This window comes from Vombatus ursinus, unplaced genomic scaffold, assembly GCF_900497805.2.
Source record: "Vombatus ursinus unplaced genomic scaffold, bare-nosed wombat genome assembly UNPS02014791.1, whole genome shotgun sequence".
NCBI lineage: Eukaryota > Metazoa > Chordata > Mammalia > Diprotodontia > Vombatidae > Vombatus > Vombatus ursinus.
The window spans coordinates 14,653,069-14,670,838 of record NW_020954569.1 but is presented as its reverse complement, the minus strand read 5'-3'; the positions used below and the strand labels follow the sequence as shown (position 1 = coordinate 14,670,838).

The window sequence follows — 17,770 nt, the reverse complement described above, 5'->3', positions numbered from 1 at the left end:
GTCCAGGGTCACACAGCTAGTAAGTGTCAAGTGTCTGAGGTCAAATTTGAATTCAGGTCCTCCTGCTCCAAGGCCGTAGCTCTATCCACTGCGCCATCTAGCTGCCCTTAAGAATGAAATATTTTAAAGACAAAAGCTTTAATTAAATTTTTATTTTATTTTATTTTTGGCGAGGCAATAGGGGTTAAATGACTTGCCCAGGGTCACACAGCTAGTAACTGAATTTTTTAAATGCTCCCATAGTTCTATTCAATTTGAAAAGTCTAATGCACTTTGTGACATATTTTGTAAACTGCATGCAATATTTTCAGAAAGTACTTTATAAAATATAATATTTTTAAAGGTCATATCATAATTAGAAAATTTGTTGAAACAAAAAGGGAAATGCTCATCTTGACATTCTTTGGCTATGACAAGTACAAAATAATAGCTAATTAATTCTATCCAGAAAATTGAGAGGCCTCCCGAGAATTACACTCAAATCAGTGCTAACTTCATTAGATTGCATTCAATCTCTCTCTGTTACACTCATATCCCTGTTTTCACTTAGCTTCTGGCCAGCTCTTTTCTTTGACTTATTAAAGAAGCATTTTTTAAGTAACAGGCCTGCAGATTGCTGATTCAGAGTTATACTTACTATTCTATTCTAAGAAGTCACATATTTCCTTTTGTATCACCTTAATTTGAAGCTATCTGTTTGATCCATTTTAAACTTCATAGATTCATTCTGTTCATCAAAACATAACCTTATTTTTTATTTTCTCTTTTGTACTCTTCTCTTTTGTTTAACCCACATAGGCTTTGTGGATGTAACTAGTTTGCCCTAAAATACCATTGATACAAATAGTTTTATGCTGGTCTCAATTAAATGTAATTTCAATCAATATTTATTAAATGTTTACTATATGCAAGGTACCTGTTAGCATTTCTATGGGCTTCAAGATCACAGTAACTGAAAAGTTTAATCCATATCATATAAGAAGAAATTGAAATAATTACATTTGTCTTTAATTTGTGCTGTTAATCTGGTTTTATTACCTACTCTAATTATTGTTTCATGCATCAGGAAAGGTGCTATGCTATTTCCTTATGACTCTCTTAATTGTGATACTGTATCTTTGTCTGGTAAGTCATATTCACTTACAAAACAATAATACTATCAGTTCAGTCATTTTCAGTTGGGTCTGACTCTTTGTGACCCTATTTGGGGTTTTCTTGGCAAAGATACTGGAGTGGTTTGCCATTTCCTTCTCCAGCTCATTTTATAGATGAAGAAATTGAGGCAAATAGGGTTAAGTGACTTCACCCAGAGTCACATAGCTAGTAAGTGTCTGAGGCCAGATTCAAACTCAGGAAAAAAATCCTGACCCCTGGCCCGGCATTCTATACACTGTACCACCATGTGTATATTACTAACCTATATTATATGAGCCAATACTATGAAAATAGAAGGGGAAATGGCTCAACTGCCTTTAATATTTTATAAAATGCTTTAGTTTCATTTATTTCATCAGCATAACCTTTGGTCACAACAATTTTCTTTTAAAGGAGTCCACTGACTCTGTCTTTCCTGAATTGTGCCAAACATATTTTTAATACAACATCAAATGCCCAAGTCCCACTACAGATCTTTGAATTCATAGAGCTTCCATGAGCACTGAATATATTTTATGCTCTACTCCCTAAACTACTAGGCACTTGATTAATACTGAACATGTGCACCTTTCTCACAGTAAGGATGCCTTCCTGGGTGTCCTTCTGAGTTATGATGTCAAACATATCAGTTCCATCTCCATCAATAATTCTATATTCTATTTCAGCATTTTTTCCAGTGTCAGCATCCGTTGCTTTCACACTGCCAATGGCTGTGCCAATTGGGGAGGATTCAGGAATACGAAGATGGATAGTGTCTGCAAATAAAAAAAAGCAAACTTTAGCAGGGGTTCATAAGTATTGGAAAAACGTGTAGCAATAAAAACAAAAGATATCCTCTTACATAGAAATACAGAAAATACTAACCAGAGAGAATTATTGTTGTAATCCAAATGTTCACTTGATGGTAATCATTAACTAATCATCCAACAGCTCTTAATCATTCATAGTATGAGTAATTCTAAATTGATGTCTGAGTTGGAGGAGGAAGGAAAGAATAAGAAAGCCAGTATGTTTTTCCCTAATATCTTTGGACATTTTGTGGGGAAAAAATGTGCTGTATAATTTTATGCTCTTCTGTGTACTTTATATACCTGTCCTAGGAGATCTCATCTTTTACTATACTCTCATTTGGTGATCATATAGGATTCATGGGTTAAATTACCATCTTTAGGTAGATGACTCATTTATCTATATACTGATCTCTGGCCTTTCTCCTGAGGTCAGGTCTGCATCTGAGGAAAAAGGAAAGGGGAATCAGAATGCCTAAGATAGATGGAAGGCACCTCAGCAGGTATCTTAAGTTTAACCCACAACGTAAGTTATTGTTTGTGTTCCAAGAAGTAGCAAAGCTTAGAGTGAGGACTTCAGATCTTACCATCAATAGATATTTTTTAGCTGTGTGACCATACACATGACAACTCATTTTCTGTTTCCTCATCTCTAGAATGAAGTTAATAATGTATGTAGTATCTTTCTCAAAGAACTATTGGGAGGTTATATATGTAAAATATATTTCCTACATTAAAGTGCTATTTCATAGAATTAAAGAATCACAGAACTTGAGCAACCATCAGCAACTATGTTGTTTAATATGTATACAAAATGAATACCAATTATAACAAAACTCGCTTTGCCTCTTTGAAATTTCCATTCATTGCTCTTGGTTCAGCCCTCTAACTCCAAACAACTCTAGTCCCTCCTGCACAAGATAATCCTTCAATAATTTAAAGTTAGGTGTCATGTCTCCCCTAAGTCTTTTCCCTGGGCTAAACATATCTGGGTCCTTCAAGATAACCACATCCATCATACATAAAAAAGGTCCTTCACTATCCCATTTGCCCTCTTTTGTACACTCTTCCATTTGTCACTGACAATCTCAGAATGTGGTTCTCAGAACTGAACACAAAACTCCAGATGGAGGCTGATGAAGGTCCAGACCTTGGGCCAGTTCCTATAAAATATGCTTTGATGAGGGCCTATTTTCAGATTTTGCTAAGCTTTTACACATACTTAATCCAATCCTCCTGAGACTCCATTCAATTGTGTCATAGAAAGTCCACTAATGGGATTTGATCAGCCCCATGAATTAAAGAACAGCTAGGTCTCTTTAGAGTAATGATAGTTTTTATGGTGCTTTTTCTCCACCATAGTCAGTAGGCATAGGGACTAGATTTTTGATTTCCTTGACACAGGGAGTTCTGGGATAAACAAATAGCATCTAAAAATATAGTTGTTGTTTTTTTTTAATATTCTTTGCAACTAATGGTCTTAAAGAAGTGCTTAGAGCACTGTGTCATTGTTAACTGACTTGCCAAAGTTTTCAAAGTTACTATCTGTCAGAAGCAGGATGTGAACCAACCTACTCTCTGTTCATTGCACCACGATGTTTCTCATTCATCATAATATGAACAGAAAAATACTGTTATGCACACTAGTTTAACTAATTCTGAAGTCTAAAGCCAAAATGCCTGTCATTTTCCTGGTTTTGTCATCAGACCCTTATTCAAGTACTTATCAGGAAAACTTCTCTAATGTAATTTGCCAAATAGTACCATGTCACTAGAAAAGTTCTAGATGTAAAATCATAGGATAAAAGTCCTGGGTTCATATTTAGATTATTATTAAATGTGTGACTTTGGACAAGTGATTTAAGTTTTTTCTACCAAATTTTCTTACCTATAAAATGGGTATAACTTGAATTATCTACCCTATAGAATGGTTAGGCAAAAATTAATTTATAAACCTTACAATGCTACAAAAGTGTGTGAGTAGTTATTGTAGTCAATGGAGTTAGAAATATTCATCGTGGTCCCAGATACCACACGGCAAAATTTTCTTACCTTTTTTTTTCTTTCTTTAAACTCTTAAAAATGACTTATACAAACAATATTTAATGGAATTTTGCTTTAATTAAATGAGAAAATGATCCAAACAAGTCAAAATAACATTTCCAAATGAGTCATAGAGGAAAATAGACATAGTCATGATCTTCTTTTAAAAATTTTAGTTGGAGAATTATGTTACCATGATTAAAAATTAAATATAGTATTTGGTGAGCCAAGTCTTCTAAGGAGTATGTGGAATTACCATCTTCTGACAGTTTTTTCAACTTTTTTTTAAATTTCCTAATCAACAATAATCTGTCACTTTGGCATGGAGTTGTTTTGCTATTTTGACACTTCTTTTTTTCTAATGCTATTAAAGAAATTTTTTTTTGTTTTATTTGTCTTAAAAAATCTCACTCTAATAACTCTGTATTTTCTTTTAAAAGAATGAAAAATGTTTTATTTCTTTCCAATTCCTTTAGAATAGTCTATTCCTTAGACTTGCCTGTTGGGATTTCCACTAGGGAAATGTCCTACTTTTTATTTCCAGGTTCAGGGACTTCACAATTACTTAATTTGGATTCTTAGAGGCATAACTGGGTTCTGAAAATCTGATTGCAGTTAAATTGCCATCACAGTTATGTTTAGAGATCTGTAACAATGTATTGTTAAAATTTATTACTTTTTTCCTCCTTTGTTAAAAAATCTACTCCACTTCCCCACTGTCTTGTGGAGATGAACTTGGCTTGCCCCAAACAAAGTCAATAGGGTGAGAATTCTGGCAAGTCCAAGAGTGTGCTGGTAAATAATTAATAATTGGCTTTCTGGGAAAACAAATGGATACATGACATTTTTTTCTTTTTCCTCTTTTTTAAAATTCATATAGTCTTTTATTTTTCCCCAGTTACATGTAAAAACAATTTTAATGTTTGTTTTTAAACTTTGAGTTCCAAATTCTCTCCTTTCTACCTCCCCATCACCCCTAATTGAGATGGCATGCAATTCGATATAGGTTATACATGTGTAGCCAAGCAAAACATATCCATAATAGTCATCTTGTGAAGGAAAACTTAGACAAAAAAAAATAAAGTAAAAAAAAAAAGTATGCTTCAATCTGTATTCAGACACCATCAATTCTTTCTCTGGGGATGGATAGCATTTTTCATCATAAGTCCTTTAGAGTTGTCTTGGATCATTGCATTGCTGAGAACAGCTAAGTCATTCACAACGGATCATCTTATAATATTGCTGTTACTTTGTATACAGTACATTTCACTTTGTATCAGCTCAGATACATGACATTTTTAAAGATTAATTTGCATTTAGCATTTTCTCTATCATTTTATTAAGACTCAATTAAAAAAAAACTCAAGCCTGAGTAGTGTTTACTAATTTCAAAAGCATAAATGCTCACACTGAATATGTAACAATCAACTCCCTAGTGCTAGTACAAGTTGGCTCCACTACACCACTGGGAAGGTCCTGGTAAGATCAAAAGGCTGCTTCTAAAACAGGCTTGGAGTTACACTTGTAGATTCTTTTTAAATTTCTAAAGATTAAGAAAGTCAAGTACTACAGTCAAATTCCTCACTGCTCTATTTTTAATGGCTTTTAAAGTTTCATATTTATTGACAAGGCATATTAGTAGTTCATGATACACTTTATATATTGCAGATAAGTTTGTGGTCCCGGTCATTATCTGTTTATAATAGAAGTCTTAATGTGTTTTAGAAAAAGCTATTTGCATCCAGAGAGAGAACTGATACATAGAAGTATGTATAGAATGATTTTACATACACACATATGTGTATATATTGACAGATAGATATAAATAGATTTGTTCCTAATGATAGTCATCTTAGGGAGGTGGGAAGAAAAAAAGAAAAGAAATTTATATGATAACTTTATATTTAAAAGGAATAGCAAGTTGTACATAACAGATTTGCAGTTTAGTGTGGATTCTTTTTTTTATTACGCTATGTTATGGAAATGCTTGTTTTATTCCATAAATGTAAAAAATAAATAAAAAGTGAAAAAAAAGAAAGAAAAGACATTGAAAAGTAAGACACATGCACACAGCAATATGATTAGGAATCAAGGCACCTGGGTTATAATCTTGCTCTGCTACTACCTAGTTATTTGACCTTAAGCAAGTTTCATACCTCAGTCTACTCAACTATAAAATCAGAGGACTCAATTTGTTAATTTCCAAGGACCCTTTCACATAATAAAATTCTATGATTCTACTATGTATCTCCTTTATCAAAAATTCATTACTGAGAGTCTGACAATTTTATAGGACATAAGGTCTTTTAAATTTTTATTCAGAAATATTTCTCTAGTTAGATTTTCAAAGGCTAGATAAGGCTAATATAAGTATGTAAGCATATGGTTGTATATAAATATATTCATATAGATACACATCTACATGCATCTGTGTATGCTTCTACATGTATATGTATTATGGGAATCATGTGTATGAACACTGAATATATGTAAAGTTATATGTATATATATTTATATATTTCAGAATGATTCTAAAATCCATGTGTACATGTGCATGTGTGTGAGTAGGTATGTATATATATATTTGTGTATCTATATCTATCTATGAATTTGAATTTTAGAGTCATATGGGAATTATTTTTTGGCATATCAACTTTATCCATTACAGACTTGCTTACTGATAGGAAGTGCTACACAGTTCTGAATCATTGAGTTGGATATGACTGAAAAATGTCTGAACAACAAGAAAAAACATTTTATTTGCTGTGTCTGATACATACACATATATATACACATATACATATACATGTATATATATATATACATTCCTATGCACATCTGTGTATGTACACTCATATATTTCTGTGTATGTACAGACACACACCCTATATATATATATATATATATACACACACACACACACATACATGTATATATGTATGTATAGATAGCAGTCCAAAAATCTTAGTGTAGCTTTAAGATGAACAACTTTAGAACAATAAATGCTATACACACACATATATACACACAGCATTTGAAAGTTTAATTATTTAAACATTTTAAATATTGATGTTTCTTATTAAAATTCAACATAATTCTTGTCTTGGGCAACTTTACATTGTTTTTTGAACTTTGCATCAAATTTTATCAGGGGCTGCTCAGTGACTGAAAAAATTACGTTTGTAATACTAGCCTCAAAATCATTCAAATAATGAGATTTTGTTGCATGTGTATGCAACTATTGTGTAATAGTTTGACATGACCCCAAAAGAAAAAAAAATTCTATTGGCGATAAGGCAGATGACTAAGATTGTCAAGCAAGAAGACTTTCTCTACTGATCCATCAGTCTCAGAAACTGTCATATATGCAATACATACTGATAGGGTGACCTGTTTTATGAAAATTATTTAAAAGTCACAAAAATATATAAGTGTAAAGGAAATTTAAATACACTTTTAAATCATGATTTTTTGGGGGGAGACTTAAAAGTGCAGCCCAAACTATGTGTAAGTTTTTGACATTAACGCTTCTGAAGTTATCAAAGTTTAAAACTGTATTACCATATAGGAACACTATATAGAAAGACAGACTGACAGAAAAGAGAGAGAGAGAGAGGGAGATAGAGAGAGATGGAAGAAGAAAGAGAGAGAGGGAGGAAGAAAGAGAGAGAGAGAGAGAGAGAGAGAGAGAGAGAGAGAGAGAGAGAGAGCTATCTATATTAATCCTGTTGGTCCTGACCAATGGGCTATGTATACATATATATCATAGTCCTGACCATGAGCTTACTGACTTGATGTTTACTTGCATGTATTTTCAGCTTGAATTTTTTTTGAGTGCTTGTAATCTCAGCTGGATGCTCTATAGTGCTCAGGGTTTGACTCAAAAAAAAAAAAACAAAAAACAAAACAAAACTAAGAACACAATGTCATTTATAAGGATATCTGGAGGGCCTCACCATCTATAGGTAACATTCTTCTATTTTGACTACACTGGATATCCTTCATCATCTTGGCTACTACCCCTAACAATAACATATTGCCTTGTTTCATTTCCTATTTGATAGTAATAAAAACCAGTCTGCTATGCCACATTGTCTTTTCAAATATTTTGTGTCCTTTTAAATAACACTTCTGATTTTATTTCTCTAAGAGAAATAATTTTAATAGTTATTAAATCCTAGACTGATTTTAAAAGGTTCTTTTTTTAAACAAAAATGGTTATATTTCTGATGCAGCTACTTCATCCATGCCCATTTCTTTTCACTGGATATACATCAAATTGCATAGTTCCAACAGTGGGTTCCTGTGATTAAATATGCATATGACAAATTTTCAAGTGACAATATTTATATCTGAGACATATATTAGAATTCTCAAGCCATTGTTACATATACTAGAACAGCCTGAAGGGAATTGGTTTTGTATAGGACAGCTACATGAATAAACAAAATCCTTTCAGGCATTCAGAGTGACTGACAGCAATTGAGGGTCTTCTGTCCCCTAGGAAGCTAAGGATGGTGGAGGATAACAAGGGAATAGAGAAACCAGGAGCTAGGGAAGGCAACCAGATATTTAAAAGGAAGGAAGGAAGAAAGCAGAGGATTATCAGTAACTTACACACCTGAGAATTTTTTTTTTACTAATAGCAAAAAAAGTCAAATAAAAATGTTTCTCTTTATAAAAATGAATCAATCCACCAGCCTAAGTGTGTGTGTGTGTGTGTGTGTGACCAATTATATTTGTCAGATCGGTCAACACAACCAAGCAATAGATTAAGTTTAGGCATTTATATGTTGCTTGACCTAATCTATCCATCGGTAAACTGCGGTAAACCCAATATCAGTAAATGCTGCAAAAATCAGGCATTCAGGTGGTATTCTACAAAGGGGCTCCATCTCACAATGTGTGGTGATCCTGGGAGAAAAGCAGTAACGTGTGTTGAAGTGTGAAAGATTTGTTATTAATATTGGCAAAGATGGTGGCAGGTAGAAATTTTGATATTCTGATCCCTTCCATGTGTAATGCTAGCTTCTCAACTTTGCACAGCTTGTTTTTACATAGACTAATACAAATGATGGGCTGAACAGTTACTCAGTGGATTCAGTTAATTTAGGCTGAAAATCAGGATCATTCAGGAAAAAATGTATAGATAGAAAATTTAGTAAAGTCTTGAAATGATTTGAGGCAGATTTTATACATTCGTGCCCTGCAGAATGCCTTTCGATCTTGCTTTTTGTGTTATGTACAAATAAACAATTTTATGAATGAGATAAGGAGATAAGAATTTGCTGAATTAATAACAACATCACTAAATCTTAGGTAAATTGTATATTTTCCTTTAGTTAAATTTTATAAGTTTTTTTTTGTTATAAAGTCTATTATTGAGACATTCTATTTGAATTTTCTTAAGGTACATTAAATGAAATCTACTTAAGTATAACTTTATCTTTTCTTTAAAACAATCCTTGACTGTAGCACCATAAATGACAACAGTAAGTTCATTCATTTGAATGCATTTGGGAAGGAACTCACTGCTTACATAACCAGATTTCTATTCATGTACTGTGTATTATTGGAAATATTGATAAAGATATATAATTTATCATGAAAGTAGCAAAGGCTAAATGATTAAAGGTACATGGATAAGATTATCACTTAAATCACAAAATTTACTTAGACCTAAAAGTTATAACTGCCTTCCTTTTAGACAAGCTAATTTTTCCATAGTAGCAGATATAAATTTATCTGCTACAACTTTAGAGATTATGGTTTCCATACAAATTCTCAATTCTACAGATTATTAAGTTGTTAAAGTAAGGTGCTACAAGGCCAAAAGAGGAAGCAATAATGTGAGATAAATTCACTTATCAAAATCTCACTTTCTAGTCACCATGGCCAGCCCTCAGAAACCCTTCAGAAGTCTCTGAAGCTTTATTGGGTGAACTTCATACTCTATGTACGATATTTCTCTCCCTTGCAATACTCTATTCCTTCACACCATGGATGCAGTGCTCTTGAGCTATCACTCCTGTTCCAGAAGAAAATCAAATATTAGACTGATTCACACAAAAAAATTTCTGAGTTATTGTGTTATCCTTATAATTCACAAAACATTATCCAGATATTTATACACAATACCGTATTAAAAACACTGGTAAAATTGTAATGTTATAAAATGCTGAATATTATGCTCACACAAAAAGGATAAAACCAAAATTATGGATGTAATATCTATTTTTGGAAGGTTTATACCATTCTTATAAACTTTGGGATTAAATTATAATCATTTATAGTGATATGAATACAGTGACTATCGCTAGGGGTGTGTGTGTGTGTGTGTGTGTGTATATACATATATATATATGTAGTATTGTTATTAATCAGAATTCTTATCTCCTTCTAGACATGATTCAAACCCAGGGATGCCTTGATTCCTTTTCCTTCTCTATTTAATTTTTTGAGGGGCAAGGGTGGGGAGGTGCAAAAAGCACCACAGGATCAATATTAGCACAAGAATAAATGTCAGAGTACTAGACAGAATGGTTGAGAATTATAAACCGGACAAAAAATTATAAATTGCTAAAAACTAGAATTATGTGCAGGATGTGACATTGACTACTGAAATACCCAAATGAATTTTTAGATCAAGGATTTTGTAGTAGTCGCCAATGATGAAAATTATAACCCATTATGCCTTCCCATTCTATATATCTTTCATTCATTTCCTCTCAAAAGTTCACTACAGAAGGTCCACCCAATATTCTAGAGGTCTTCCTAGCCTTTTCTGATGTTTCAAGCAAACCATTGAAATAATCAGGTTCACTATCAGTTAAATGTATATTAGTCATCCTTACCTCATTTTTTTTCTCACCATTCCCTTGGTTCCAAGTATCAAAGTATAGCTTAACTTAATTTGGAAGGTTTTGTCATATCCTAGAATTTCTTTACCGTTTCACCCTCAACAATTGATGTTGGTGTTTCTGCTTTAATTATTTTTATGGTAGTTTAAAAAAATTATGATATAACACCCTATAAGAATATTTCATATCACTTTTGGACATACAATAAAATTACTCTGCTACCTTAATTCCTGGCCTCTTCAAAGACTACCTGAAATCATCCTTTCATTTAATTGCAACTTCCCTTTATATTCTGTGTTTTTTATTCCAATGTCAATATTGGGATTTTCTAACAAATAAATACATACACTCCTTTGTCATTGGACATGGCTATTACATTCAGAGTAATAAAATTGTATGATCCTTAGCATCCTCATTCCCTTCCCATCATTCTACCATCATCATTGCACAAGTAGAAGTAATGTCCATTTTATTTTTTTCCCTGTTCCATGGCCTGTCATGGTGAAACAAACTTCATTACCAGGTATCCAGTCTACTGGATTTCTTGATTCAACAGCTAGTTCTCAAAAAAAAAAAAAAAAAACCAAAACTGACAATCTGGAATTGTTAATGAACAGATTTCCCAAATGATTATGACACACATGAAAAATATAGGAAAGCTTCATTTATTTCAAAGTCCATTTTAGGCAATGTTTAGTGTCAAATACTCTGATGTGACTCCTCATGGTCTTGAATAGAGTGATCACAACAAACATTAAAAGAATAATTTTGAATTCATACAAGAGATGCAGTTGTTAAATATCCAAGATCTTTCCCCTATCTTATTTCATACATACTTTCAAAGTTTCTTTCACTCATAATCACTTTTCCACTTGAATTCTTTCAGTGTATGAAATATTCTTCTACTAATCTTAGGGATACCAAGGATTTAGAGAAGAAACAAACATTAGAGATCATCTAGTGCAGTGCATTTATTTTATATATTGGGAGACTGACATACATGGAGGTTAAGTAACTCACTTAATATCACACAAATCATGACTATTAGAGTCAGGATTCAAATCTAGGACTTCTGGTTTATTATCTTTACCTGTTTTTTTTTTTGAGATAATTGATGTAAATGCTAATGAAACCCCTTCCATTCCTTAATACTTCTCAGTCCCATCGTGGAGCTAGAATGAAAGTACTGGGAGAAGTGTTTCATTTTTGGTAGTTATATGTACAGTTAAATGCCTGACAAGTAGGCATTTAATAAATGCTCACTGATTGATCGATTGGACTAAAAAAAAACCTGGAAGGACAGATTACCTGATTTATTTACATCCTTTTTCCTATTATGAAAGTGCTGATGATTTAGTATTTTGGGGTTGACTACACTTGGTGACTGTTTGCTCATTTCTAAGGTATTTCTCAATTCCTTGTGATGCAGCTTTTGACTCAACAGCTTGATTTGCACATATCTGCTCCAGGACAAGAATGAGTTCTTAACTGTTGAATTTAATGGCCTTTTCTCAGATCTTATCCTTCTCAATCTCTCTACCAGTTTGACGCTATGGGCCACCCATTCTCCAGGTCAGTCTCTCTTACTTTGAGCTGCTTATTGTATTCCCACTAATCTTCCTCCACAGACAATGAATTCTACTTACATTTAACAAATTGATATTCCTAAAACACTGGAAAAAATGCCATTCAGAATTTTCAATGATTCCCTATTGCCTCTACAATATAACGAAAAAACCTCAGTCTGACATTTAAAGTCTCCCACATTCTGGCTCCTATCTCTCCTTCCAGTGTTATTTCATTCTACTCCTTTTCTAATTCTCTTTATTCCAGCCTACTAGGCTATTCCATATGAAATTCATTCATTTATTAATTCATTAATTCATCTAGTCATTTGTTCACTTATTTATTCATCTATTTATTTATTCATTCATCAATTTATTTGTTGGTTTGGTTCCTCACTCCTTCCTTTTCCCAAATGGTTTCCCATTGCTGTAAGCCATTCTTTCAACTCTTCCTCCCAGAATACCTGATTTCCTTCAAATCGTTGATTAGGTTCCACTTGTTCCCCAGAACCTTTTCTGATTTTCCCAGTTACTAGCACACATGCCCTCTTGATATTATGTTACATTTATTTACTGAAATACATGAATTCCCCTAAATAAAATGTAAGTTTCTTGAAGACAAGAACCAGTTTTTCTTTCTCTTTATATCCCCACTACCTAGCATAACACTTTATTAAAGGTGCCTGACAAGTGTTTGTCAAAATATATTGAACTGAATTTTATCTATCCACAATCACTTCCTTTCCCAAAAGAAACAGGAGAATGGGCATCACAGCTCCTCACTAAGTATGATCTCAGAATCAGAATACTTAATTCCATTTATTTCTGCCTCCTTTAGGACTTTAAACTGTCATCCTTACCGTGCTTCCTCAAACTCTCTCTCATGATTGACTTCATATCCATTTCCCTACAATTGTGTTCTAGTCTCCCCTATCCTTCAAAATAAAAAAGAAACATAGCCTTCCTGTTATACCCAGGTATCATGCCATTTATCTGCCTCCCTTAATTACTAAATCATCTATACTTAATACCTCCATTTTCTCACTATCTATTTATGCTTTAACCTTTTGCCATTTGGCTTCTGCTCCTATCATGTCAAATGGTCTTCTTTCAGTCTTCCCATTTCTTTGACCTTCTACTGCACCTAATATTTTTGACTGTCTCCTTTCTATTTAGGATATCCTTTCCTCATAAGGTCAGTCTAGGCTAAGATTGGAGAAACATAGTTTTAGAACCAGAAGGGACAATAAAATTCATTGAATCAAACCCTCTGCTTATATAGAAGGAAACAGATGACTAAAGAAGTGAAGAGACTTGTGCAAGTTCACAAATTTAGTTTGTGGCAGAATAAGAGATTTCCATACAAGTTCTCTGACTGCAAGTCCAGAGATGTTTCCCTGATTCAAAGAAAATAATTAATAAACACCCATTTCCTCTGAATTAAAAAAAATATCACTTTCTCCTCATCTTCCTCCAGATTCTTTGACCACTCTTCTACTGGTTTCATATCCTCTTCCAAACCCATTATTTGAGTTTTCATAAGTATAGCAACATTTAATGAGGAGGTCCTTGGACCTCATCTTCTCTAAATTTTCTCTTTCTTGGAAATTGCATTAATTCTTATGACTATCACTTCTATGTGAATTACTACAAATCTCTGTTCAGACTTAAAAGCTATTTTAAACCCCATACCTCCATCTCCAACTATCTATAGCATATTTGCAGTATCAGCACTTCAAATTCAACATGTACTAAGTGGGACTTAGTGCCTTTCACCAGAAATGTACTCCTCATACCTTCAATTAGTGTTGGCTCTTTTATTTCATTGAACTCTCACATTCAAGGACCTACCAAGTCACATCCTGTTGATTCCCTCTCTTAACTATTTATTTATGGGAACCTTCTCCTCTCTTTTCACAGACACCAACACTAAGACTGTAACTTAATAGCATGTCATGATCATCCTAACGTATCTTCCTTTTTAGTACAGTATAATTAAAGGCAATACAACATAACACAAAAAAACACAATATAATACACATTGATTAAGGATGTATTTGTGACAGGAATAGGCTAAGTACTGGGCATACAAATAAGAATTAGAAAGACAGTCCCTTGTCAACAAGGAGATTACAATATAAAGGGAGAAGACAAAAAAGACAACACACAAAAGGAAGTTACAAAGGGGTGTGTGTGCGTATGTGTGTGTGTGTGTGTGTGTGTGTGTGTGTGTGTGTTGGGGGGGTATCCATTATCTGGTCAAAGGGCATGATGGTGGTGGTTGTTGTTCTTCCTTGTTTTTGAAGAAAGACAATGACATCAAGGGATGATGTCTTCACTTGCCTGAGATTTGGATTTAAGTAAGGCAGAGTTGCACAAAATCATCAGCTTCACTCTTCCAGAGTCATTAAAGTCCAGTGGCAAGACAAAAGTCAAGAGGACTGGTGGCCTAGGATGCAGTGGATGAACCTGACGCCTTTGATGTCTGACTAAGCTCTAAGCACTCTACATCATTTGCTTCAGTTGCCTTCAGGGCTATTGGAACAAATTGTTTTCATCCACCCATTCTGCTGGAAAAGTCTTCACATACTTGGAGTAGACATCCCCTTAACTTACAGACTTTCTGTCAGTTATCTCAACCTGTTTTAGCCTGTCCACCAAGACTTAAAAAAATCCAAACATCCTTTGACCCAGCAATACAACTTCTAGGGCTGTATCCCAAAGAGATCAGAAAAATGGGAAAAGGACCCACATGTACAAAAATATTTATAGCAGGTCTTTCTGTGGTAGCAAAGAATTAGAAATTGAGGGGATGTCCATCAATTAGGGAATGGCTAAACAAGTTGTGGTATAGAAATGTAATGGAATACTATTGTGTTATAAGAAATGATGAGCAGGCAGACTTCAGAAAAACCTGGAAAGACTTATATGGACTGATGCTGAGTGAAGTGAGCAGAACCAGGAGAACATTGTACACAGTAACAACCACATTGTGCAATGACTAACTTTGATAGACTTAGCTCTTCTCAGCAATGCAAGACTCTAAGGCATCTCCAAAAGACTCACGATGGAAAATGCTACTCACAGCCAGAGAAAGAACGATAGAGTCTGAATGCAGATTGAGGCATACTATTTGCTCTTTTTTTTCTTCTGTTTTATTTTGTTTCTTCTTTCTTGTGGTTCCTCCTATTGGTTCTAATTCTTCTTTACAACATAACTAATATGAAAATATGTTTAATAAGAATGTATATGTAGAGCTTATATTAAATTGCATGCCATCTTGGGGAGAGAGGGGGAGAAAATTTAAAAGTCAAAAGCTTATGGAAATGAATGTTGAAAACTAAAAATAAATTAATTAATTATTAAAAATAAAAAAGAGCAGGAAAACAAACATTTATTTATTTTAAAAAATATTTTCCCCAGTTATATATAAAAACAATTTTTAACATTCATTTTTAAAACTTTGAGTTCCAAATTCTCTCCCTTCCTCCCTCTTCATCCCCCCAACTCCATTGAGAAGGCAACCAGTTTGATATAGGTTATACATGTGTAGTCATGCAAAACATATCCATAATTGTCATGTTGTGAATGAAAGCATAGATAAAAAAATCAAGAAAAATAAAGTTAAAAAAAGTATGCATCAGGTTATATTCGGATACCATCAGTACTTTCTTTGGGGATGGATGGTATTTTTCATCATAAGTCCTACAGAATTGTCTTGGATGGTTGCATTGTTGAGAATAGCTAAGTCATTCACAGCTGATCATATTACAATAATGCTGTTACTTTTCACTTTGTATCACAGTACATTTCACTTTGTATCAGCTCATGCAAGTCTTTCTAGGTTTTTCTGAGAGCATCTGGTTCATCATTTCTTACAGTACCATAATATTCCATCATAATCATATACCACAACTTGTTCAGCCATTCCTCAATTTATGGGCATCCCCTCAATATCTAATTCTTTGCCCTCAGAAATAAGCTGCTATGAATATTTTTGTACATATAGGTATTTTTCTTTTTTTAATCTCTTTTGAGATACAGACCTAGTAGTGGTATTGCTAAGTCAAAGTGCATGCATGGTTTCGTAGCCCATTGAGCATAGTTACAAGTTGCTCTATAGAATGGTTGACTCAGTTCACAATTCCACCAACAGTTTATTAATGTCTCATTTTTCCTAAATCCCCTCCAACATTAGTCATTCACATTTTTTGTCAATACCAATCTAATAGGTATGAGGTAGTACCTGAGAATTATTTTAATTTGCATTTCTCCAATCTTGAGTTATAGTATTTTTTGATATGGCTATAGATAGTTCTTATTACTTTACCTGAAAACTGATAATATCTTTTGGTTGTTTATCAATTGGGGAATCACTCTTATTTTTATAAATTTGACTCAGTTCTCTATATGTTTGAGAAATGAAGCCTTTATCAGAGAAACTTGTTTCAATTTTTTTCACAGTTACTATTGCTAACTGTATTTACCTCCATCCTACCCTCCCATTCTATTCTCTCTCCTTTCACTCTGTCCCTCCTCAAAAGTGTTTTGCTTCTGAAACACCAATCTGCCTTCCCCTAATTTACCTTCCCATCTGTCACCCCCCCAATTCTCTAATCTCCTTCCCCTCCTACTTTCCTATAGGGTAAGATAGATTTCTATACCCAATTGAGTGTGTATGTTATTCCCTCTTTGAACCAATTTTGATAAGAGTACAATTCACTCACTTTTCCTCAATTCATCCTTCTTCCCCTCCACTGTAAGAGCTTTTTCTTGCCTCTTTTATGTGAGATAATTTACCCAATTCTACCTCTCCCTTTCTCTTTCTCCCAATACATTCCTCTCTCATCCCTTAATTTTATTTTTTTAGATATCATCCCTTTATATTCAACTCACACCTGTGCCCTCTATCTATATATTCTCCTAACTACCCTAATAATGAGAAATGTATTATGAGTTACAAGTATCATCTTTCCATGTAGGAACATAAACAGTTTAACCTTATGTTCCCCTTTCTTATTTACCTTTTAATGCTTCTCTTGAGTCATGTATATGAAAGTCAAATTTTCTATTCAGCTCTGGTCTTTTCACCAAGAATGCTTGCAAGTCCTCTATCTCATTGAATGTCAATTTTTCCCCTGTAACTGTGAAGAGGGTCCCTCCTCCACTGTGGCTGCGAGCTCTGCTGTGCTGGTGCTCCTCCTTGCCCTGGGACTGCCACCAAGGACTGAAACCTGGATCAAAGTATGGGTAAAGCAACAGCATCCTGTCTCAGTGCTAGCAGAAATACTCCTATAATTGCCTTCTGACCAGTTATTTGACCACCTTATTATCTGTGGGCTGAGAGCTCTGGAAGCTG

The 17,770-nt window shown here is 33.8% G+C and overlaps 1 protein-coding gene across 2 annotated transcripts in view; it reads right to left on the bottom strand.

Moving 5' to 3' along the window:
- Positions 1-17,770, bottom strand: part of CDH10 (cadherin 10) — a 173,942-nt gene that overhangs the window by 40,164 nt on the left and 116,008 nt on the right. For both annotated transcript variants that reach the window (XM_027868978.1, XM_027868979.1), the window contains exon 5: positions 1,723-1,910. In XM_027868978.1, coding sequence (XP_027724779.1) covers positions 1,723-1,910 — 188 coding nt within the window. The remainder of the gene's footprint in view (positions 1-1,722; positions 1,911-17,770) is intronic.